Below are 26437 nucleotides of genomic sequence, written 5' to 3'. Positions count from 1 at the left end.
GAGTGGAAGCTGCTGGCTGCTGCAAGGGAGCGCGTTGAAAGGTGTGTGTGTGTGTGTGTAGTGATGAAGGCAATGATGGAGGTGGGGTAACCATGTGTGGCCATTATAATGTACGCAGTATCATGTGGGGCCATTATACAGTATGGAGCACTGTGTGGCCATTATACTGTACCCAGCATCATGTGGGGCCATTATACAGTACGCAGCATCATGTGGGGCCATTATACCGTACACAGTATCATGTGGGGCCATTATACCGTACACAGTATCATGTGAGGCAATTATACTGTATGCAGCATCATGTGAGGCTGTTATACTGTACGCAGCATCATATGGGGCCATTATACTGTACGCAGCATCATGTGAGGCCATTATACTATACGCAGCATCATGTGAGGCAATTATACTGTACGCAACATCATGTGAGGCTGTTATACTGTACGCAGCATCATGTGGGGCCATTATACTGTACGCAGCATCATGTGGGGCCATTATACTGTACGCAGCATCATGTGTGTCCATTATACTGTACCCAGCATCATGGGTGGCCATTATACTGTACACAGCATCATGTGGGACCATTATACAGTGTTGAGCATCATGTGTGTCCGTTATACAGTATGGAGCAGTGTGTGTGGCCATTATACAGTATGGAGCATCATGTGTAGCCATTATACAGTATGGAGCACTGTGTGGCCATTATACAGTATGGAGCATCATGTGGGGCCATTATACAGTATGAAGCACTGTGTGGACATTATATAGTATTGAGCATCATGTGTGGCCATTATACAGTATGGAGCACTGTGGGGCCATTATACTGTACGCAGCATCATGTGTGGCCATTATACAGTCTGGAGCACTATGTGTGGCCATTATACAGTATAGAGCAACATGTGTGGCCATTATACAGTATGGGGCCATTATACAGTATTGAGCATTGTGTGGCCATTATACAGTATTGAGCAACATGTGTGGCCATTATACAGTATGGGGCCATTATACAGTATTGAGCATTGTGTGGCCATTATACAGTATTGAGCATTGTGTGGCCATTATACAGTATTGAGCATTATGTGTGGCCATTATACAGTATTGAGCATTATGTGTGGCGATTATACAGTATTGAGCATCATGTGTGGCCATTATACAGTATTGAGCATTATGTGTGGCCATTATACAATATAGAGCATCATGTGTGGCCATTATACAGTACTGAGCATCATGTGTTGCCATTATACAGTATAGCGCACTGTGGGGCCATTATACTGTACGCAGCATCATGTGTGGCTATTATACAGTATGGAGCACTGTGTGGCCATTATACAGTATGGAGCATCATGTGGGGTCATTATACAGCATGGAGCACTGTGTGGCCATTATACAGTATTGAGCACCATGTGTGGCCATTATACAATATCGAGCACTGTGTGGCCATTATACAGTATTGCGCATCATGTGTGACCATTATACAGTATGGAGCACTATGTGTGGCCATTATACAGTATTGAGCATTATGTGTGGCCATTATACAGTATTGAGCATTATGTGTGGCCATTATACAGTATTGAGCATTGTGTGGCCATTATACAGTATTGAGCATTATGTGTGGCCATTATACAGTATTGAGCATTGTGTGGCCATTATACAGTATTGAGCAACATGTGTGGCCATTATACAGTATGGGGCCATTATACAGTATTGAGCATTGTGTGGCCATTATACAGTATTGAGCATTGTGTGGCCATTATACAGTATTGAGCATTATGTGTGGCCATTATACAGTATTGAGCATTATGTGTGGCCATTATACAGTATTGAGCATCATGTGTGGCCATTATACAGTATTGAGCATTATGTGTGGCCATTATACAATATAGAGCATCATGTGTGGCCATTATACAGTACTGAGCATCATGTGTTGTCATTATACAGTATAGCGCACTGTGGGGCCATTATACAGTATGGAGCACTGTGTGGCCATTATACAGTATGGAGCATCATGTGGGGTCATTATACAGCATGGAGCACTGTGTGGCCATTATACAGTATTGAGCACCATGTGTGGCCATTATACAATATCGAGCACTGTGTGGCCATTATACAGTATTGAGCATCATGTGTGACCATTATACAGTATGGAGCACTATGTGTGGCCATTATACAGTATTGAGCATTATGTGTGGCCATTATACAGTATGGAGCACTGTGTGGCCATTATACAGTATTGAGCATCATGTGTGGCCATTATACAGTATTGAGCATTATGTGTGGCCATTATACAATATAGAGCATCATGTGGGGCCATTATACAGTATGCAGCATCATGTGTCCATATTTTTTTTATTATAATTATTGTTTATGAAACAGTGTGATCAGCAGTGCTAAATGGGTGTGGTTGGGGCGTGGACATGGGTGTGACTAGTTGTGAAATAGTTGTGGTCAGAGGCATGGCATAACATTTGCTGCGGCACGCGCCACATACTTTGTCCTTCTTTCCCTTCAAAATTTCGGAGGTATGCTAATGCTAACCTAAAAATGCCTTCAACACCCAAATATATTGTAATGCTAAAGTGATAAGCTTGTACATATAATCTGGTTTGGAAGTTTCGGTCCGAAAGTGCCAGTCTAATGTTAATAATAGTTGGCTCAGGTACAAGTCTGGTGAGTTTGAGGAACTGAGATGGAATGGGTTGTTAACGTTCTAATCTGCAGTAAACAGGAGGATAGAGTAGGTAAGATACCATCAGATTAGAGCCGCAAGATTATCAACCATAAAACCATGTTTAGCCATATTAAGGTTCATACAGGAAAACAAAATTTATTGACCATAGAGTGTTAGAGTGTCAATCATACAATATATCACAGCGATCAGCATATCGATAGTGTAAAAAAGCCGTATAAACGGCACCATAATGGGGTTCATATAATACACATAGATACAGGGGCGGATTATAATGAGGTCAATCTGGGCGGTAGCCCAGGGCCCAGTGGTGTGGGGGGGCCCTGGGCTACCGCTCAGATTGACCGCCGCCATCAGGACATTACTGCCCTGACTGGCGTATGGGCCCGCTGGGCAGAGGGGGTCCGCATCGGGCCCCGTCTCATCTGCTCACCGGGCCCCTACCGGCGCTGCGGCAGTTTAACGCTATTGACGTGTGGGCACGCGCCTGCACGTCAATAGTTAACAGCCGCCAGCCAATTGGAGGCTGGCAGCTGACGTCAGCCGCAGCGCGCACGTCGCCAGCGTCTGATGTAATTGTCAGTCGCCGGAGAGTGCGCACTGCTGGAGGGAGCTTTGCCGAAGGAGCGCGGACAGGTGAGGAGAACTCTTTTTTTTTTTTTGGGCAATATGCTGGACAAACTGGTGCAATATGCTGGACACACGGGGGGCAGGATACTGGACACACTGGGGGAAGGATACTGGACACACTGGGGGCAGGATACTGGACACACTGGGGGCAGGATACTGGACACACTGGGGGCAGGATGCTGGTCACACTGGGGACAATATGCGGGACACACTGAGGGCAGGATGCTGGACACACTGGGGGCAATATGCTGGACACACTGGGGGCAATATGCTGGAGACACTGGGGCAGATTGCTGGAGACATTGGGGGCAATATGCTGGACACACTGGGGGTAATATGCTGGACACACTGGGGGCAATATGCTGGACACACTGGGGGCAATATGCTGGACACACTGGGGGCAATATGCTGGACACACTGGGGGCAATATGCTGGACACACTGGGGGCAGAGATGCTGGACACACTGGGGGCAGAGATGCTGGACACACTGGGGGCAGAGATGCTGGACACACTGGGGGCAAGACTGGAGACAGATGGGGCAGGATTGGAGACATGGACAGAATGTAGATACGGGGCATGATTGGAGCCATGGGTGTTATGACCCCAATGGCGAGGGTCTCAGAGGAACGTGGAAATCTGCAGAATACAAAAATCCAGCTCATAGGGCAGTGGTAACTGGGTTGACCATATATCTACTCCTAACGCCAACACTAGAAGTAGCCGGGGATCATTCCTACGTTGATTCTAGATGACACGCGCCAGCCGGAGAATCTAGCTACCCCTAGTAGAGGAAAACAAAGACCTTTCTTGCCTCCAGAGAAGGGGACCCCAAAGCTGGATAGAAGCCCCCCACAAATAATGACGGTGAGGTAAGAGGAAATGACAAACACAGAAATGAACCAGGTTTAGCACAGAGAGGCCCGCTTACTGATAGCAGAATAAAGAAAGGTAACTTATATGGTCAACAAAAACCCTATTAAAATCCACACTGGAAATTCAAGAACCCCCGAACCGTCTAACGGTCCGGGGGGAGAACACCAGCCCCCCTAGAGCTTCCAGCAAAGGTCAGGATATAGATTTGGAACAAGCTGGACAAAAATACAAAACCAAAACAAATAGCAAAAAGCAAAAGGCAGACTTAGCTGATATAACTGGAACCAGGATCAGTAGACAAGAGCACAGCAGACTAGCTCTGATAACTACGTTGCCAGGCATTGAACTGAAGGTCCAGGGAGCTTATATAGCAACACCCCTAAGTAACGACCCAGGTGCGGATAAAAGGAATGACAGAAAAACCAGAGTCAAAAAACTAGTAACCACTAGAGGGAGCAAAAAGCAAATTCACAACAGTACCCCCCCCTTAGTGAGGGGTCACCGAACCCTCACCACGACCACCAGGGCGATCAGGATGAGCGGCATGAAAGGCACGAACTAAATCGGCCGCATGAACATCAGAGGCGACCACCCAGGAATTATCCTCCTGACCATAGCCCTTCCACTTGACCAGGTACTGAAGCCCAAGAACTTCTGAAGACTCTTAACTGACGAGGGCTGAGTCCAATCAAGAATAGCTCGGACCTTGACTGGGTCCATCTCCACAGCAGAAGGGGAAAAAATGAACCCCAAAAAGGGAACCTTCTGCACACCAAAGAGACACTTTGAGCCCTTGACAAACAAAGAATTTTCACGCAAAATTTTAAAGACCAACCTGACCTGCTCCACATGCGAATCCCAATTGTCAGAAAAAACCAAAATATCATCCAGATAAACAATCAAAAATTTATCCAGATACTTCCGGAAAATGTCATGCATAAAGGACTGAAAAACTGAAGGCGCATTGGAGAGCCCAAAAGGCATCACCAAGTACTCAAAATGACCTTCGGGCGTATTGAATGCGGTTTTCCATTCATCACCTTGCTTAATGCGCACAAGGTTGTACGCACCACGAAGGTCTATCTTGGTGAACCACTTGGCACCCTTAATCCGGGCAAACAAGTCAGACAACAGCGGTAAAGGATACTGAAATTTGACAGTGATCTTATTTAAAAGTCGATAATCAATACAAGGTCTCAAAGATCCGTCCTTTTTTGCCACAAAAAAGAATCCCGCACCAAGAGGGGAAGAAGACGGACGAATATGTCCTTTTTCCAGAGACTCCTTGATATATGAACGCATAGCGGTATGTTCAGGTACCGACAGATTAAACAGTCTTCCCTTAGGAAATTTACTGCCTGGGATCAAATCTATAGCACAGTCACAGTCCCTATGAGGAGGCAGTGCACTGGACTCAGACTCACTGAAGACATCCTGATAATCAGACAAATACTCCGGAACTTCCGAAGGCGTAGAAGAAGCAATAGACACAGGCAGGGAATCCCCATGAATACCACGACAGCCCCAACTTGAGACTGACATAGCCTTCCAGTCCAGGACTGGATTATGGGTCTGTAACCATGGCAGCCCTAAAACAACCAAATCATGCATTTTATGTAAAACCAGGAAACGTATCACCTCGCGGTGTTCAGGAGTCATGCACATGGTAACCTGTGTCCAATACTGCGGTTTATTTGCTGCCAATGGTGTAGCATCAATACCCCTAAGAGGAATAGGATTTTCTAATGGTTCAAGAGTAAAACCACAGTGCTTAGCAAATGAGAGATCCATGAGACTCAGGGCAGCACCTGAATCTACAAACGCCATGACAGGATAAGATGACAGTGAGCAAATCAAAGTTACAGACAGAATAAATTTAGGTTGCAAATTACCAACGGTGACAGGACTAACAACCTTAGCTATACGTTTAGAGCATGCTGAGATAACATGTGTAGAATCACCACAGTAGTAGCACAAGCCATTCCGGCGTCTATGAATTTTCCGCTCATTTCTAGTCAGGATTCTATCACATTGCATTAAATCAGGTGTCTGTTCAGACAACACCATGAGGGAATTTGCGGTTTTTCTATCACATTGCACCGAATTAGGTGTCTGTTCAGACAACACCATGAGGGAATTTGCGGTTTTGCGCTCCCGCAACCGCCGGTCAATTTGAATAGCCAGTGCCATAGTATCATTCAGACCTGTGGGAATGGGAAAACCCACCATAACATTCTTAATGGCTTCAGAAAGGCCATTTCTAAAATTAGCGGCCAGTGCACACTCGTTCCAATGTGTCAGCACGGACCATTTCCGAAATTTTTGGCAATACACTTCAGCCTCGTCCTGCCCCTGAGACATAGCCAGCAAGGCCTTTTCTGCCTGAATCTCAAGATTGGGTTCCTCATAAAGTAAACCGAGCGCCAGAAAAAACGCATCAAGATCAGCCAATGCCGGATCTCCTGGCGCCAGCGAAAAAGCCCAATCCTGAGGGTCGCCCCGTAAGAACGAAATAACAATTTTTACTTGCTGAGCAGAATCTCCAGATGAACAGGGTCTCAGGGACAAAAACAATTTACAATTATTCACGAAATTCCTAAACTTAAACCTGTCTCCGGAAAACAGTTCAGGAATCGGTATTTTAGGTTCTGACCTAGGATTTCTGATAACATAGTCTTGTATGCCCTGCACACGAGTAGCCAGCTGGTCCACACTTGTAATCAAGGTCTGGACATTCATGTCTGCAGCAAGCATAGCCACTCTGAGGTAAAGGGGAAGAAGAAAAAAAAAAAAAAACTCAGAATCTTCTTTCTTATAATCCCTCTTCTGCAATGCATTAAACATTTAATACTGGCCTGGCAAACTGTTATGACCCCAATGGCGAGGGTCTCAGAGGAACGTGGAAATCTGCAGAATACAAAAATCCAGCTCATAGGGCAGTGGTAACTGGGTTGACCATATATCTACTCCTAACGCCAACACTAGAAGTAGCCGGGGATCATTCCTACGTTGATTCTAGATGACACGCGCCAGCCGGAGAATCTAGCTACCCCTAGTAGAGGAAAACAAAGACCTTTCTTGCCTCCAGAGAAGGGGACCCCAAAGCTGGATAGAAGCCCCCCACAAATAATGACGGTGAGGTAAGAGGAAATGACAAACACAGAAATGAACCAGGTTTAGCACAGAGAGGCCCGCTTACTGATAGCAGAATAAAGAAAGGTAACTTATATGGTCAACAAAAACCCTATTAAAATCCACACTGGAAATTCAAGAACCCCCGAACCGTCTAACGGTCCGGGGGGAGAACACCAGCCCCCCTAGAGCTTCCAGCAAAGGTCAGGATATAGATTTGGAACAAGCTGGACAAAAATACAAAACCAAAACAAATAGCAAAAAGCAAAAGGCAGACTTAGCTGATATAACTGGAACCAGGATCAGTAGACAAGAGCACAGCAGACTAGCTCTGATAACTACGTTGCCAGGCATTGAACTGAAGGTCCAGGGAGCTTATATAGCAACACCCCTAAGTAACGACCCAGGTGCGGATAAAAGGAATGACAGAAAAACCAGAGTCAAAAAACTAGTAACCACTAGAGGGAGCAAAAAGCAAATTCACAACACATGGGGCAGAATGAAAGACATGGGGGCAGGATTGGAGACAGATCGTGCAGGATCATGGGGCAGGATGGAGACTGATGGGGCAGGATTGGGAGATCATATGGGCAGGATGGATACAATGGAGACAGATGGGGCAGGATGGGGAGATCATATGGGGCAGGATGCATACTCATGAGGGCAGTATGGGAGAACATATGGCTGGAGCCAGGAATGAGATACACGGGGGTCAGGATGGGGAATATTATTATTACCACAGGGGCTAATTAAGGGATATTATTACTGCAGTGATGTATTTATTTTATTTTTTGAGGACACTGTTTTAAATGGGGGGCGGTCCTGTTACTGTGTAGAGTGACACTATGTTGCCTTTTGTTCTTCATGTGGTGTATGCAGAAGTTGGGAAAAATTAAGCAATGTGTACTGCAAGCGGAGCTCGAGATAACTGTGTTATTTCCTGCAGAGACAAGTCCTGGCTGGATGAAGTGATGGCAGTCTGTGCTGGATGAAAGATGAAGGACTTCACCTAGAGATGTCACTGGTGAGTCAGTGTTACCTATACACTGACACTATACACTGTATACTATATACACCGGTCCTGTGTATAATGTCACCAGTGATCACTGTATTAGGCTAGGTTCACATTGCGTTAATGGGTTAACGCTAACGGACTGCGTTGCATGGCGAAATTGTCGCAATTAACGCCATGCAATGGGTCCGTTAGCGCACCTATTGACGGCAATGTGAATCTGATCTCTAGCGCATCGCTAGCGCATGCCATTTTCGGCACGCGCTAGCGATGTGCCGTTATTTTCTGACGGACCTCGGACGCTGCTTGCAGCGTCCGAGGTGCGCCCGAGGTCCGTTCCTCGCTAGCGCAGATCGAGGATCTGCGCTAGCGGGATCGGCAAACGCGATCCCTATAGATACATTGCATTAGCGCAATCCGCTAGCGCTATGCGCTTAACGGATTGCCCTAACGCAATGTGAACCTAGCCTAACCTCTACACAGACAATGCATACTAAGCACAGATCTCCTGTGAATGCTGGCACTTATGGTGATAGTATTGTGTTTTGTTTTTCTTCCTAACTGAAGGGTAAATTGACTAGATCAATAGATGGTTGCAAGGTTATAGTTTCACACAGCAACTATTTTTGTGGTATAATCTCATACCTCCCAACTTTCGAGGAAGGTAGAGAGGGACAAAGTTACACAGCTCCTCTCCATACATCTCGTACACACACGGCACCACTCCGTACACCTCGTACACACACGGCTCTGCTCCATACATCTCGTACACACACGGCACCACTCCGTACACCTCGTACACACACAGCTCCGATCCATACACATTGCACACGCTGCTCCGCTCCGTATACCTTGCACACACACGGCTCCTCTCCATACATCTCGTACACACACGGCACCACTCCGTACATCTCGTACACACACGGCACCACTCCTTACACCTCGTACACACATGGCTCCGCTCCATACACCTCATACTCACACGGCTCCACTCTGTACACCTCGTACACACACACGGCGCTGCTCCATACACATTGCACACGCTGCTCCGCTCCGTATACCTTGGACACACACGACTCCGCTCCATACATCTCGAACACACACGGCACCACTCTGTACAACTCATACACTCACGGCTCCGCTTTGTACACATTGCACAGGCTGCTGTGCTCCGTATACCTTGCACACACACGACTCTACTCCGTACACCTCGTACACACACGGCTCTGCTCCATACGCATTGCACACGCTGCTCCGCTCCGTATACCTAGCACTCACACGACTCCGCTCCGTACACCTAATACACACATGGCTCCGCTCCATACATCTCGTACACACACGGCACCACTCCGTACACCTCGTACACTCACGGCTCCGCTTCGTACACATTGCACACACACAGCTCCGCTCCGTACACCTCGTACACACACAGCTCCGCTCCATGCACATTGCACACGCTGCTTCACTCCATATACCTTGCACACACACGGCTCCGCTCTGTACACACACGGCTCTGCTCCATACACATTGCACACGCTGCTCCACTCCGTATACCTTGTACACACGTGGCTCTGCTCCGCACACCTCGTACACACGTGGCTCTGCTCTGTGCACCTCATACACACGTGGCTCTGCTCTGTACACGTCTTACACACACGACTCTACTCCGCATACCTTGCACACACACGGCTCCGCTCCGTACACCTTACACACACACGGCTCCTCTCCATACACCTCGTACACACACGGCTCCGCTTCATACACCTCGTACACACATGGCTCCACTCCATACACCTCGTACACACATGGCTCCGCTCCCTACACCTCATACACACACGGCTCCGCTCCATACACATTGCACACGCTGCTCCACTCCGTATACCTTGTACACACATGGCTCTGCTCTGTACACCTCGTACACACGTGGCTCTGCTCCGTACACGTCTTACACACACGACTCTGATCCATACACCTTTCACACGCTGCTCCGATCCATACACCTCGTACATACACGGCTATGCTACATCCACACTGTAAACACCTGACCTCACACATACGTGTTACCCTCCTCCAGCGCCATGACAACCAGCAGAGTCCTGTACACGGAGGTCCTCCCTATCATGTGACCCCCTGACTCCTCCCATCCTGTGACTTCATCACAGGTCCTGTGCGCACAGAGCAGCCAATATGTGGTGTGCTGCTCTGCGGGTGCAGGGGCTCAGGGAGCTGACCAGGTGATTTACACACCTCCCAACCAGTGCGGGACAACTAATGTTCGGCCCGGGATCGCGGGGCTGACTGTCAAAATCGGGACAGTCCCTCTGGATCCGGGACGGTTGGGAGGTATGTAATCTGGTTCAGGTATATGATGACCCCGTCGCATGACCCCATCACATGCCCGGGGGCCCTGGCTACCCTTATTCCACCCCAGCATAGATACAGCAGACCATAACACTATCAACCTCAATGTCAATTGTGAGTACCAACTATAAAATATTCTAACTAGTGATGAGCGAATACACTCGTTACTCGAGATTTCTCGAGCATGCTCGGGGGTCCTCCGAGTATTTTTTAGTGCTTGGAAATTTAGTTTTTATTGCCGCAGCTGATTGATTTACATCTGTTAGCCAGCATAAGTACATGTGGGGGTTCACTAGCAACCAGGCAACCCCCACAAGAACTTATGCTGGCTAACAGATGTAAATCATTCAGCTGCGGCAAGAAAAACTAAATTTCCGAGCACTCAAAAATACTCGGAGGACACCTGAGCATGCTCGAGAAATCTCGAGTAACGAGTATATTCGCTCATTACAGTGAAAATAGCAAAAGAAAAAGACACTACTATAATATGCACACCACCAAATAATAGTATAACACAAAATCCACTTTATTGGCACACATATTAAAACAAATTAAAATCACCACACTACTATAATCATCCTGGATACATAACATGGATCCCAATAAATCTCTGTATACAGCCTGGTACATAGAAGCAAAAATATGCACAATATATAAGATTGTACCACCCTTCCTAACGGCTCATGGGGTATCTAGGAACACGTGTAGGACATGGTTAGTTAGTAGGGCACTGGAAAACCAGTAACCACAGAGCTACCCATATAATATGGTAATATGGTATTTGCTCATCACAGGGAAGAGGAAAAGGGATTAGTGGTGCCTCACCGGAATCCAAATGAACACAGGTGCCAGGAACAAGTGGCTGGATACCACTCAATAGCAACAGCAAAAAGGAAAGGGAAAAAGTTCCAGCACCAGGCGTCTCTTCATAAAATCTTCAGTATTTTATTCTCACGTCAAGAAAAAAAAAAACAGCATGCGGGGACACAGCCCCTAACCACCTGATACATTTCGAACAAAGTTCTTAGTCATAGGCATATGGACAGTGCATAAACACATCCTTATATACCCATTCCATTAAGTAAAACCATGTACACCTGTTGCTTGACATGATTGGTTTACATTCATTACAAAGTCAAATGTGAGACAGCCAACCAGAAAATCACGGCGCCTACTCAGATTATCGCCTCCTTATCCACACAAAATCAGTTTGTGAGAGATATCCCTACTGACTCAATATAACAACTCTATGGATTAGCCTGTGTGTTGTGCATCACCGCTTAGTATCTGCAACAATAATATCCAATACAACCTGTATATGATACGTCACGGCTGAGCTTCTGGTACAATGACATCCATTGCAGTCTATTAGGCTACTTTCACACTAGCGTTAACTGCATTACGTTTCAAAACGTCTTTTTTCAGAAAAAACGCATCCAGCAAAACTTTTTGCTGGATGCGTTTTTTTCCCATAGACTTGTATTGGCGACGTATGGCGACGGATTGGCATACGTCGTGTACGTTTTACGACGGATGCGTCGAAATTTGGCGACACGTCGTCTCAAAAAAACGTAGATTGTAACGTTTTTTGTCTCCGCCTAAAAAACGTGTCGCGACGCATCCTGCGGCATACGTCGTTGGCTGCAATGGAAGCCTATGAGCGACGGATGCGTCGGGACACGTCGTACGACGCAATGCAGCGCTGCAATACGTTTTTTTTACACTGAGCATGCTCAGAAGAAGTATTTTGTTGCCAATTGGTCAGACACCCCCAAATCTATATAAACCTGGCCTGGGCCTTGAACCCCACATATGCCAGCAAGACACAGAGAAGCAAAGAAGCCTGCCAGCAAGAGCCAGCCTGCCACAAGACCCCAGCCAAGCACAAGACCCCAGCCAGCCTGTCACAAGACTGCAGCCAGCCTGCCACAAGACTCCAGCCATCCTGCCACAAGACTCCAGCCATCCTGCCACAAGACTCCAGCCATCCTGCCACAAGACTCCAGACATCCTGCCACAAGACTCCAGCCATCCTGCCACAAGACTCCAGACATCCTGCTACAAGACTCCAGCCACCATAGCCAGTGTGAGTATTGCAATTTTAGTGTGCATCTGTGTGCCTGTGCATTTCTGTGTGTATGAGGTACTACTGACTACAGCAAGAGCTTAAAACCTGAAGAGAACCTGAGGCCTGCCATCGTCCTGCACCAGCCAGTGCCATGCTAGAGTCCAGATCCACCATGATGCCAGCCACTGTGAAGACCTGCTGCTTCAGCCAAAGGATTGTCAGCCTTTTGTATGTGTGTGTAATGTGTGTGTGTATGCGTCTTCTGATTGGTTTCACCTTTCTGCCTTTGTTGTACATATGTGTATTTGCATAAAGCTATGTGCGTGCATGTGTATGTGTGCATTTTTGGACGGCTGTGTGCTTTTGTACCATGTGCCTGCACCATATTATGCCTTTGCCAATTTTATGCCTGTTCATGTGGGAGGGTATGTGTCCATGTGCAGGATTGCATCAGGATGTGGTCAGGATTTTCCATCAGTATTTGTACGCCAAAACCAGGAGTGGGTGATAAAAGCAAAAGTGTGCCTGTTTTCGTATTATACTTTACCTAATTTTTACACTCCTGGTTTTGGCTTACAAATACTGATGGGAAATCCTGCCCAAATTCTGATGCGATCCTGAATGTGGACACATACCATGCATGTTTTTTGGGTACGTCTTGTTGATGGCATGTGCATTTGTCCATGCTGTATAATTGGTTATTTGCCTTTTTCTGATGTATTGACTGTATAGTGGTCTGTGCAGCATGTGGTTTAAATTTTTTTTTTTTTTTTTTTTTTTTTTTTTTTTTAAATCTGATGTGTTTTTTAAAAAAGTCTAGCGGTGTGCAGCTTGTGGTTTGAATGTGTGAGTGTGGGGTTTTTCTATTTAATAAAAGTGTTGAATTTTTTTTTATTACAGTTATAACCATTTGCAGTTGAAGTACTTGTATTTAAAATAAAGAGCATGTCAGCTCCTTGTGATTTTTAAAAAAAAAAGTGCAAAAAAAAAATTATAATAAAATGTTTATTAAAAAAATGTCCGTAGTATTATTTCATAAAGGTAAATTTAAAACTGGTGTATGTACCAATGGTTACACATGCAATACAGGGTTGGTTGAGGGCTCATTTTTTTTAATAAAGGTTAACCTGTAAAGTATTTTTTTTTTTTTTGGGGGGGGGGAGAGGTTATTTATTTTAAATAAAATGTGTCAAATATATTTTTTCATGGTGTTAACATTAAAAAATTTTGTTTTTTGGGACATGGAAATGAATGGTATAACGTGCAACTTTTTGGGGGGGTTTTGGTGTTCACCTGTATGAACATTTCTGACATCATTTTAGTAGGGTGTTTATCATTGAACATTACCTAGTTCAGGGGGTGGTCTAACTATAGATCCATTATACATATAACAGATAAACCAGGACCGCAGCCGCTGCCCACCAGGACACAGCCGCTGCCCACCAGGACCACAGCTAAAGAGCTAGAAGTAAGTTTTGAAGACCCCAATCTGCTACTTCAATGTGTCGAGCAGATTGCAAGTGTGTCTTTAACTTACAGAACCACCAGGACACAGCCGCTGCCCACCAGGACACAGCCGCTGCCCACCAGGACACAGCCACTGCCCACCAGGACACAGCCGCTGCCCACCAGGACCACAGCTAAAGAGCTAGAAGTAAGTTTTGAAGACCCCAATCTGCTACTTCAATGTGTCGAGCAGATTGCAAGTGTGTCTTTAACTTACAGAACCACCAGGACACAGCCGCTGCCCACCAGGACACAGCCGCTGCCCACCAGGACACAGCCACTGCCCACCAGGACACAGCCGCTGCCCACCAGGACCACAGCTAAAGAGCTAGAAGTAAGTTTTGAAGACCCCAATCTGCTACTTCAATGTGTCGAGCAGATTGCAAGTGTGTCTTTAACTTACAGAACCACCAGGACACAGCCGCTGCCCACCAGGACACAGCCGCTGCCCACCAGGACACAGCCACTGCCCACCAGGACACAGCCGCTGCCCACCAGGACCACAGCTAAAGAGCTAGAAGTAAGTTTTGAAGACCCCAATCTGCTACTTCAATGTGTCGAGCAGATTGCAAGTGTGTCTTTAACTTACAGAACCACCAGGACACAGCCGCTGCCCACCAGGACACAGCCGCTGCCCACCAGGACACAGCCACTGCCCACCAGGACACAGCCGCTGCCCACCAGGACCACAGCTAAAGAGCTAGAAGTAAGTTTTGAAGACCCCAATCTGCTACTTCAATGTGTCGAGCAGATTGCAAGTGTGTCTTTAACTTACAGAACCACCAGGACACAGCCGCTGCCCACCAGGACACAGCCGCTGCCCACCAGGACACAGCCACTGCCCACCAGGACACAGCCGCTGCCCACCAGGACACAGCCACTGCCCACCAGGACACAGCCGCTGCCCACCAGGACCACAGCTAAAGAGCTAGAAGTAAGTTTTGAAGACCCCAATCTGCTACTTCAATGTGTCGAGCAGATTGCAAGTGTGTCTTTAACTTACAGAACCACCAGGACACAGCCGCTGCCCACCAGGACACAGCCGCTGCCCACCAGGACACAGCCACTGCCCACCAGGACACAGCCGCTGCCCACCAGGACACAGCCGCTGCCCACCAGGACACAGCCGCTGCCCACCAGGACACAGCCGCTGCCCACCAGGACACAGCCACTGCCCACCAGGACCACAAAACGATGTCCTCTTCTGACAGCCCTCCTCCACAGCAACAGCGTGTATCGGTAAGTTAACACAAAATTTTTTTTTTTTTTTAAATTTCTTTAAATTAAATTTTTATGGATAACTACATGCATACATTATGTTTCAACAGGAAGCTGAATCAGATGAGGAGCTGTCAGAAGGGGGCGAGACGGGTGGAGAGATGCAAGTGGAGGAGGAACCAAGTGTAAGTAGTGGTGAAACAGTTGCTTCGCACATCACACTGCACCATACACAAAACAGATTACTAAACACCTGCCTACCTTAACTGAGAATTTGTTTCCTTCATTTCAGGCTGCTGCTGCTGCTCCTGCTGCTGCCGCTGAAGGCTCTCCCAGACAGTCCCAGAGTCGGCGGACTCGTCGCCACGGTCGGCCATCAGTGAGTTTTTTTTTTGGGGGGGAGGGGGATTCTATTGGTACTTTAGTATTTCAGTGTACTAATTTGTTTGTTTTCCTTTTTTTTTTTTTTTTTGACACAGGCTTCACAGCGTGCTCCCGCAGAAGAGGAGGATGATGATGATGACATTGACATCGATTGTCTCATCGAGGAGGTTCGCGAGCGGGAGCCGCTGTGGAACATGGCTGACCGCAGGCATGCTGATACCGGTGTCACCCGTCGGCTCTGGGACGAAGTGTGTCGCAACCTGTTTCCAAGGCGGGAGAGCCTTCATCCTCAGCAGCAGAGCAAACTAGGTAAGTATTCACTTTCCAGTGATGTTTTGAGCTGACTGTAATGTATTGCATTTACCAATTTTTGGTTTTTTCTTTTGATTCTTGTCTTCACAGTTGGAAAGATTAGGAAGCGGTGGCGGTCACTGAGGGATCGCTTTAAGAGGGAATTCAATGATGAGATGAAGGCCCCGAGTGGCTCTGCAGGAAGGAAGAGGAGCAAATATAAATATGGCCAGGCCCTCTCCTTCCTGAGGCGAACAATGCTAAGCAGAGTGTAAGTATTCTACAGCCCACTAATAACCATGTTAACCTGTCTACTTAGTTTGCTTTCAGTCAGGGCTTTTTCATTCCAATGTATTAATTTCATTTGTTTTTTCTTTCACAGCACCTTCTCCAGCCACCGGGCGCCTGCATCTTCCTCTGCGCCCTCTGGAGCGATCCCTCCTGAGTCCGCCACTGAGGGCCACGTCGGTAGGCCCCACACCTCTGTCCCCTCCTCTGACCCCTCTGTCCTCTCCTCTGACCCCTCTGTCCCCTCCACTTCATCCGCCCCAAGCAGTGGAGCATTATTGCAGGCTTCATTGCTCGCATCTGATGCTGAACAGTTAGCGTTCCCTTTACCCCACCCCTCTGATCCTGCCACCTCGACACCACCATTAGGTTCGTGGCGGCAGCGCCAGAGGGGTCAGGAAAGGAGCTATGCTCCTGAGTTCTTACACCTGAATGCATCCTTCCAAGGCTCTTTCAAAATTTTGGGAGAGCAAGTGACTGCTGGTTTCAACATGGTGCAATCACGCATCAGTGAAACAAGCCAGGAAACCAGCAGTCGCTTGGATAGGCTGCATTCAGCTGTAAGTCCCGATCCGGCCAACCTTTTTTTCCAATCCATGCTCATGAGCATGGAGAAGCTTTCTTTTGAGCAACAGATGCGGGTAATGAATACCTGCCATAATGCTGCACTGCAGGCCATTAATGAATCGACCCACACACCTCACCGCACCTCCACTCCAATTCCACACCAGGCCCCATTTCCACACCATACCCCCCATTACCAAACCCAGCCCCAATACCCACACCAGCAGCATTACCAAACCCAGCTCCAATCCCCACACCAGCACCATTACCAAACCCCACGCCACTCCCACTACCCTACCCAGTCACAATACCCGACCCAGTCCCCACAACAATCCCGGCCCCTAGACCAAATTACTTCCCCAATGTTTTCCTTACTGAACTTTTCTCTTCCACCTACCCCAACACCACCCCCCTCTGGTCAGCCTCTTGGTTTAACCCCCACTTCCACTGCACCCCAAACAAGTAGGGTTTCCCCACCTATCGACGTGGTCCAACCTTCCGGCACATCCTCCTCTCATATCTCCACCCAACACTTTGAAAATTTGTAAAGTGTGTAAATAAGATTCTAAAAAATGTTCTAATTTTTCTATAAAAATGTTGGAAAATATATATATATTTTTTTTGCAAAACAAAAAAAAAAAAAAAAAAAAGTTAAAATAAAATTCGGATTACAATTCTACTCTTTGTGTGTGTGTGGATTTATTAAGGTAATATAATAAAAAAAGGTTTAATAAAAACAAACACCAGACATGTAAAGGGTATAACATAATGGTTTTACTAGCAAGAAAACCACGCTTTTGGGCCTTTTTTTTGGGGGGGGGGGCAGAAACACTTTTTTTACATAACCAAAACACATGGGAAACAGGTTACACATGGGAAACAGGTTACACAATCATGTCTTGCCACGGGATCCGCCCGACAGGTGAGACAAAATAATCGGCAAACTGGTCCCTCATCCTTGTAACTGAACTTGTAGAGCGAACCGAGCTGCTGCGGTAGTCCCACAAGGTGGTCTCCAACTCTTCATCATCCAAAGAAACGGGCTCCTTTGACAGGACAAAGTTGTGGAGCACCACACAGGCTTTAACTACCTCGTCTATAGTTGTTGTTTTCAGCTTGATAGCCGTCAGCAGAACTCGCCACTTCGCCGTCAATATGCCAAAGGAACACTCCACTACTCTTCGTGCTCTAGTAAGCCGGTAATTAAAGACCCGCTTGGTATGGTTTAAGTTCCGGCTACTGTACGGTTTCAGTAGGTGCAGCGACAGTTGAAAGGCTTCATCACCTACAAAGACATATTCCAGGGCTGGGTCATTTGTTCCTGGCAGTGGTCTGGCTGGCGGGAAATCGTAGCTCTCTCCATAAAGGCAACGACCCATCGGAGAGTTTTTAAACACTTGCGAATCGTTGGACCGTCCATACGCTCCAATGTCCACGGCAAGGAACCTGCAGTTGGCGTCTGCAATAGCCATAAGGACGATGGAGAAATACTTCTTATAATTATAATACTCCGATCCTGTTCCTGCCGGTTTCGCAATCCTTATGTGTTTCCCGTCAACTGCACCCACACAATTAGGGAAATTGCAAATTTGCTGAAACTCTTCAGCACTTCGCAACCAGATTTCCGTGGATGGTTGGGGGATATACTCTGGTTGCAAAGTGGTCCAAACAGCCCGACATGTGTCCTTCACTATTCCAGAGATAGTTGAAATGCCCAGCCTGAACTGATAATGGAGCGAAGTCATAGATTCACCCGTAGCTAGGAAACTTTATAAAAAAAAAAAAAAAAAAAATGTTAAAAATTGTTTGTCTGTGCAATTTTTTATAATATGGCACTGTTAATTTTTTTTAAAATGACAGGAGACCCAATAAAACCAGCATGAATCCGGTGTAAAAAAACAGTGGAATGTCCGCCAAGAAAACCCAAATTACATGCTGCAGAAAATAGTGCGCAATATGTCAGCGCAGTATTGTCTGCAGCATGTAATATAACATTCAAAATGACCAATGACAGGAAAAAAGCAGTTGCATGTCATCAAACCCAAAAAACCCCAAAAAAAAAAAACTGCAGAAAATGCAACGCAATATTTCAGCGCAGTATTTTCTGCAGTCTGTTATCTAACATTCAATATGAGCAATGACATTTAAATAAAGCAGTTGAATGTCCGCCAAGAAAACACAAACTACATGCTGCAGAAAATAGTGCGCAATATGTCAGCGCAGTATTGTCTGCAGCATGTAATATAACATTCAAAATGACCAATGACAGGAAAAAAGCAGTTGCATGTCATCAAACCCAAAAAAACCAAAAAAAAAAAAAACTGCAGAAAATGCAACGCAATATTTCAGCACAGTATTTTCTGCAGTCTGTTAACATTCAATATCAGCAATGACATTTAAATAAAGCAGTTGAATGTCCGCCAAGAAAACCAAAACTACATGCTGCAGAAAATAGTGCGCAATATGCCAGCGCAGTATTTTCTGCAGCATGTAATATAACATTCAATATCAGCAATGAAATAAAAAAAAGAGGCTTACCGCAGGGTCACCATCAGCCGCTCCGCCGGTGTGATGGCAAGCCTCATCCTTGTATCCTGTCTTCGGATGACATCCTCCAGTTTTGCAAGCAAAAAATCAAAATGTTCAATCCTCATCCGCACGTAGTTGTGGAATTTGTGTGGATTGTGCCGCAACTCCAGGTACAGAGTGGACTGGACACCCCGGGTCATCCGTAGTTGATTAATCGGATGAATCCACATTCGTCTTCGTCTCCGTTGCTGCAGAAGCATCCTACGCCTTTCCGCTGCCGCCTCCTTCTCCCGCACTATGATATCCAGGCGATTTGTCTCAAAGATAACGTCGGTAACCAAACTAGCAATCCTCCCAAGAACACCTTCCATCGCTGCCACAAAACTAAAACCCACAAAGATGGGCTGTAAATACAGTACTATATAGTTTTTCAAATTTTCCAGTAGCCAATCAAATTTTGGGAGCCTCCCCTTTTAAAAACGGATCCGTCGGAAAAACGGATACAACGGATGGTAAAACGGATACAACGTATGCAACGCATCCAGTATTTTCGACGGAAACGTTTAGCGGATTTGCGACGGATCCGTCGAAATGCTGGATGCGTGGCATACGTTTGTCACCGTTTTTCAATTTTTTGACGCATCCGTTTTTTCGGCAAAAAAACGGATTTGCGACGTAATGCAGTAAACGCTAGTGTGAAACTAGCCTTAGTGCTGGGTGTCACATCTGAGCATATACTACAATAACATCTAGTACAACCTGTGTATGTCATGTGTCACAGCTGAGCATCCGTTACAATATAATCTATCGCAGCTTATGTCCACTGTGTACACAATGGGTATATAAAGATGTTTTTATGTATTATTCATATGCTTAAGAACTTTGTTCAAAACGTGTCAGGCGATTAGGGGCTGTGTCCCCGCATGATGGTTTTTTTCTTGACATGGGAATAAAGTACTGAAGATTTTATGAAGAGACTCCTGGTGCTGGAACTTTTTTCCTTTCCTTTTTGCTACAAAATATTCTACATCATATCCAAAGTAAAATTAGCTAGAAATTTGCTGCAGAAACCAATAGTCAAAAGGTAGTATAAAAGGGTCCTCTTTGGGTAGAGCACCCCATCCCAATGCATTTTCCCCCTTGTATATAAAAAGGGGTTTATCAGGGGATATATTTCAAGTAAAGCACAGGGCAGCATGTGTCAGAATGGAATGCTGTGTGCGTTTAGCAAGTCTGGATCCTTTGTAGGCAATTCTGCCGGCCTCAAACCAGAAATTGGCTTACAGTCATGGCCAAAAGTATTGACACCCCTGCAATTCTGTCAGATAATACTCAGTTTCTTCCTGAAAATGATTGCAAACACAAATTATTTGTTATTATTATCTTCATTTAATTTGTCTTAAATGAAAAAAACACAAAAAGAATTGTTCTAAAGCCAAATTGGATATAATTCCACACCAAACATAAAAAAGGGGGTGGACAAAAGTATTGGCACCGTTAGAAAAATCATGTGATGCTTCTCTAATTAGTGTAATTAACAGCACCTGTAACTTACCTGTGGCACCTAACAGGTGTTGGCAATAACTAAATCACACTTGCAGCCAGTTGACATGGATTAAAGTTGACTCAACCTCTGTCCTGTGTCCTTGTGTGTACCACATTGAGCATGTAGAAAAGAAAGACGACCAAAGAACTGTCTGAGGCCTTGAGAAACCAAATTATGAGGAAGCATGAGCAATCTCAAGGCTACAAGTCCATCTCCAAAGACCTGAATGTTCCTGTGTCTACCGTGCGCAGTGTCATCAAGAAGTGTAAAGCCCATGGCACTGTGGCTAACCTCCCTAGATGTGGACGGAAAAGAAAAATTGACAATAGATTTCAACGCAAGATTGTACGGATGTTGGATAAAGAACCTCGACTAACATGCAAACAAGTTCAAGCTGCCCTGCAGTCCGAGGGTACAACAGTGTCAACCCGTACTATCCGTCGGCGTCTGAATGAAAAGGGACTGTATGGTAGGAGACCCAGGAAGACCCAACTTCTTACCCCAAGACATAAAAAAAACAGGCTGGAGTTTGCCAAAACTTACCTGAAAAAGCCTAAAAAGTTTTGGAAGAATGTTCTCTGGTCAGATGAGACAAAAGTAGAGCTTTTTGGGCAAAGGCATCAACATAGAGTTTACAGGAGAAAAAAAGAGGCATTCAAAGAAAAGAACACGGTCCCTACAGTCAAACATGGCGGAGGTTCCCTGATGTTTTGGGGTTGCTTTGCTGCCTCTGGCACTGGACTGCTTGACCGTGTGCATGGCATAATGAAGTCTGAAGACTACCAACAAATTTTGCAGCATAATGTAGGGCCCAGTGTGAGAATGCTGTGTCTCCCTCAGAGGTCATGGGTAGTGTTGAGCATTCCGATACCGCAAGTATCGGGTATCGGCCGATATTTGCTGTATCGGAATTCCGATACCGAGATCCGATATTTTTGTGGTATCGGGTATCGGTATCGAAACAACATTAATGTGTAAAATAAAGAATTAAAATAAAAAATATTGCTATACTCACCTCTCCGACGCAGCCTGGACCTCACCGAGGGAACCGGCAGCGTTGTTTTGCTTAAAATGCGCGCTTTTCCTTCCTTCCGTGACGTCACGGCTTCTGATTGGTCGCGTGCCGCCCATGTGGCCGCGACGCGACCAATCACAGCAAGCCGTGACGTAATTTTCAGGTCCTTCTAGGCATTCAGTATTTTAAAATTACGTTCCGGCTTTGTGTTTGGTCGCGTCGCGGTCACATGGGCGACGCGACCAATCACAAGCTGTGACGTCACGGGAGGCAGGAGACGCGCGCATTTTAAAATGCGCGCGTGTCCAGCCTCCCGTGACGTCACGGCTTGTGATTGGTCGCGTCGCCCATGTGACCGCGACGCGACCAACCACAAAGCCGGAACGTAATTTTAAAATACTGAAGGACCTGAAATTGCGTCACGGCTTGCTGTGATTGGTTGCGTCGCGGCCAACATGGGCGACGCGACCAATCACAAGCCGTGACGTCACGGGAGGCTGGACACGCGCGCATTTTAAAATGCGCGCGTCTCCTGCCTCCCGTGACGTCACGGCTTGTGATTGGTCGCGTCGCCCATGTGACCGCGACGCGACCAATTACAAAGCCGGAACGTAATTTTAAAATACTGAGTGCCTAGAAGGACCTGAAAATTACGTCACGGCTTGCTGTGATTGGTCGCGTCGCGGCCACATCGGCGGCACGCGACCAATCAGAAGCTGTGACGTCACAGAAGGAAGGAAAAGCGCGCATTTTAAGCAAACAACTCTGCCGGTTCCCTCGGTGAGGTCCAGGCTGCGTCGGAGAGGTGAGTATAGCAATATTTTTTATTTTAATTCTTTATTTTACACATTAATATGGTTCCCCGGGCCTGAAGGAGAGTTTCCTCTCCTTCAGACCCTGGGAACCATCAGGGATACCGTCCGATACTTGAGTCCCATTGACTTGTATTGGTATCGGGTATCGGTATCGGATTGGATCCGATACTTTGCCGGTATCGGCCGATACTTTCCGATACCGATACTTTCAAATATCGGACGGTATCGCTCAACACTAGTCATGGGTCTTCCAGCAGGACAGTGACCCAAAACACACTTCAAAAAGCACTAGAAAATGGTTTGAGAGAAAGCACTGGAGACTTCTAAGGTGGCCAGCAATGAGTCCAGACCTGAATCCCATAGAACACCTGTGGAGAGATCTAAAAATGGCAGTTTGGAGAAGGCACCCTTCAAATATCAGGGACCTGGAGCAGTTTGCCAAAGAAGAATGGTCTACAATTCCAGCAGAGCATTGTAAGAAACTCATTGATGGTTACCGGAAGCAGTTGGTCGCAGTTATTTTGGCTAAAGGTTGTGCAACCAAGTATTAGGCTGAGGGTGCCAATACTTTTGTCTGGCCCATTTTTGGAGTTTTGTGTGAAATGATCAATGTTTTGCTTTTTGTTTCATTCTCTTTTGTGTTTTTTCATTTAAGACAAATTAAATGAAGATAATAACACCAAAGAATTTGTATTTGCAATCATTTTCAGGAAGAAACTGAGTATTATCTGACAGAATTGCAGGGGTGTGAATACTTTTGGCCATGACTAATTCGTGGTTGGAAAATACAGAAAATCATACTAGAGATCGGCGGCGTCAGCTCTGGTGGTGACGGTGTAGGTGGCTCTTAAAAGAGCCTTTGGGTTGTGTGGATGATACGGGGTCAGTGTTGATCACTTGCTCTTCTTGCTGCTCTCGGTCTTCTTGGGCAGCAGCACGGCCTGGATGTTGGGCAGGACGCCCCCCTGGGCGATGGTCACCCCACCCAGCAGCCTGTTCAGCTCCTCGTCATTGCGCACGGCCAGCTGCAGGTGTCGGGGGATGATGCGGGTCTTCTTGTTGTCCCGGGCGGCATTGCCAGCTAATTCCAGGATCTCAGCGGTCAGATACTCCAGCACAGCAGCCAGATAGACCGGAGCACCGGCACCCACCCTCTCAGCATAGTGACCCTTGCGGAGAAGTCTGTGCACACGACCAACCGGGAACTGCAGTCCTGCCCGGGATGAGCGGGTCTTGGCTTTAGCACGGACCTTCCCTCCTTGTTTGCCGCGTCCAGACATCACAGAGCTCAAAGATATCAGCAGATAGAGAAGGCTATTGTGCGGTCTCCTGCGCCTTTTATAACCTGCTGCTGCCCCGCCTCCTCTCCTGCCATTGGCTGCATTTGAAGTCACAAATGCAAACAAGGCTTGTGGAAACACCAATGGGCTGCAGAGGGCGGAAATCATGACTTAACATTGGTCACATGACTTTCTCACCAAATAGAACAGTGATCTGACAGCATTGCTCATTTGCATGGCCGATCTATAAATACGGCTGCTCTGGGAGGAGCAGGATCATTATTTTCTTTTCCAGTGAAGAGAACATTCTGCTCTCATCATGCCTGATCCTGCCAAGTCTGCACCAGCAGCCAAGAAGGGCTCCAAGAAAGCTGTGACCAAGACTCAGAAGAAGGATGGTAAGAAGCGGAGGAAGACCAGGAAGGAGAGCTATGCCATCTATGTGTACAAGGTGCTGAAGCAGGTCCACCCTGACACCGGCATCTCCTCCAAGGCCATGGGCATCATGAACTCCTTTGTCAATGACATCTTTGAGCGCATTGCAGGGGAAGCCTCCCGCCTGGCTCACTACAACAAGCGCTCCACCATCACCTCCCGGGAGATCCAGACCGCTGTGCGCCTGCTGCTGCCCGGAGAGCTGGCCAAGCACGCCGTGTCTGAGGGCACCAAGGCCGTCACCAAGTACACCAGCGCCAAGTGATCTGCTCCGTGCTCTGCACCCACAACCCAAAGGCCCTTCTAAGAGCCACCCACCCTGTCTACATCAGAGCTGTGGCTGCTTGTCTGTGTCCTGCTGCACTGACCAGCATTGTAAGGGATGATCTGCAAAATATGTTACAGAAAACATACTCTACCACCAGCCTGAACATGTGGCTTGAAAGAGGGCAGAGTTGAGGATCACCTGGAGGCACCGAGCATGTGGGACTGTGGAAAGTGAGCAGCCATTGGTATTGCTGGATAGGTCAGGTGGAGGGGCAGAGTGAAATGGGGAAAGAGAGTGAATTTTGTTCATGTTCAGTTTTAGAAAGCGAGCAGAAAGAATGAAACAGCAGACTGACATTGTGGGATTTTAGTGAGTAAGGAGGTGAGGTCTGATCCAGATAGGCAGATCTGAGTGTCATCGGCTTAGAGATGATACTGCAAACCATGGGATTCTATGAGGTGTCCCAGGCTCATATCATCTTCATTTGATCATGTTTTATCATCTTGTCGTCACGTCTTTATATTCCACACAGTGTTACATACTGTATCTGCTTTCTTTGAACACTTTCGTTGCTTGTGATCTTGTTCTAGGTCTGAATCTCTCATTGTCACTAATGGAGAAGCCGATCATTTGTTATCACAAGAGATACATGAGCAAAGAACAGTATGGAGGTATAGAACGCTATATGGGGGTATACAGGAGGATATATAGCACTATATGGGGGTATACATTGGATATAACCCTTTGCTCCCCTGACCAGTAATGATCCCAGTGATTTCTCTCGGTCTCACGCCGCCATTGATCCGAGCAGGAGGTCACCGGGGAGGACTCCGGTCTGTGACTAGATGTAAAGTCCTCGCGATAAAAGCGGGAAAATGACAGGAAAAAGTGCGGGAAATGCAAACTCCCCAACAGTTCTGTGCTCCGCCCACATGTGAGGAGAAGCCGCAGCTCCTGCTGCTGGGGGAGGGGCTGGTGATCGCCCGGTGCCCGGATGGCTGCAGTCTGCTCTGCGGGAGCTGGAAACATCGGGCACTAAAGGGTTAACACCAAGTGTCTCCGGGGAAGTGACCCTGTGGGCGGAGCCATAGCCCTACTGAGTGCTGATTGGCTGAGCGCTGAATATGAAATTCCCGCCCAACGGCTGGTAGTTAGTTTCTTTCTCTCTCACGTTACATCCGGGCTCGTCGCTGCATCGTGTTTTATTATTGTGATTTTTGTTGTTAAACCTTAAAAAAATTACAAATAAGAAACAAACATCACATTTATTATATTCCCCTGATATTACGCACCCGTCGCTCCCCAGAACAGTGGAGGCTTTTGATCAATGATGAACTAAAGACTGATCTATTTTTAGGTCTGAATCTCACATTGTCATTGAAGGGAACCTGTCACCCCCAAAATTGAAGATGAGCTAAGCCCACCGGCATCAGGGGCTTATCTATGTCATTCTGTAATGCTGTAGATAAGCCCCCAATGTATCCTGGAAGATGAGAAAAAGAGGTAAGATTATACTCACCCAGGAGTGGTCCCGCTGC

The 26437-nt window shown here is 46.7% G+C and overlaps 4 protein-coding genes across 4 annotated transcripts in view; 3 read left to right on the top strand and 1 right to left on the bottom strand.

The window, feature by feature from the left end:
* LOC143777006 (E3 ubiquitin/ISG15 ligase TRIM25-like) overlaps nt 1-26437 on the top strand; it is a 334722-nt gene that overhangs the window by 220430 nt on the left and 87855 nt on the right. The window lies entirely within an intron of this gene.
* On the top strand, nt 15429-17583 carry LOC143776993 (uncharacterized). Its single transcript, XM_077266880.1, has 6 exons — nt 15429-15505; nt 15595-15669; nt 15777-15863; nt 15964-16177; nt 16271-16430; nt 16542-17583. Exons 1-6 carry the CDS (start codon nt 15461-15463, stop codon nt 17557-17559), a joined length of 1599 nt encoding a protein of 532 aa, XP_077122995.1. The 5' UTR covers nt 15429-15460; the 3' UTR covers nt 17560-17583.
* LOC143774086 (histone H2A type 1-like) lies at nt 23780-24202 on the bottom strand. Its single transcript, XM_077261382.1, has one exon. It carries the CDS (start codon nt 24194-24196, stop codon nt 23810-23812), a length of 387 nt encoding a protein of 128 aa, XP_077117497.1. The 5' UTR covers nt 24197-24202; the 3' UTR covers nt 23780-23809.
* Nucleotides 24473-24926, top strand: LOC143774085 (histone H2B 1.1-like). Its single transcript, XM_077261381.1, has one exon. It carries the CDS (start codon nt 24516-24518, stop codon nt 24894-24896), a length of 381 nt encoding a protein of 126 aa, XP_077117496.1. The 5' UTR covers nt 24473-24515; the 3' UTR covers nt 24897-24926.

The sequence above is a fragment of the Ranitomeya variabilis genome, chromosome 5 (genome assembly GCF_051348905.1).
Source record: "Ranitomeya variabilis isolate aRanVar5 chromosome 5, aRanVar5.hap1, whole genome shotgun sequence".
NCBI lineage: Eukaryota > Metazoa > Chordata > Amphibia > Anura > Dendrobatidae > Ranitomeya > Ranitomeya variabilis.
Note: the sequence above shows the minus strand (reverse complement) of the source record. Positions and strands in the feature narration are given on the sequence as shown.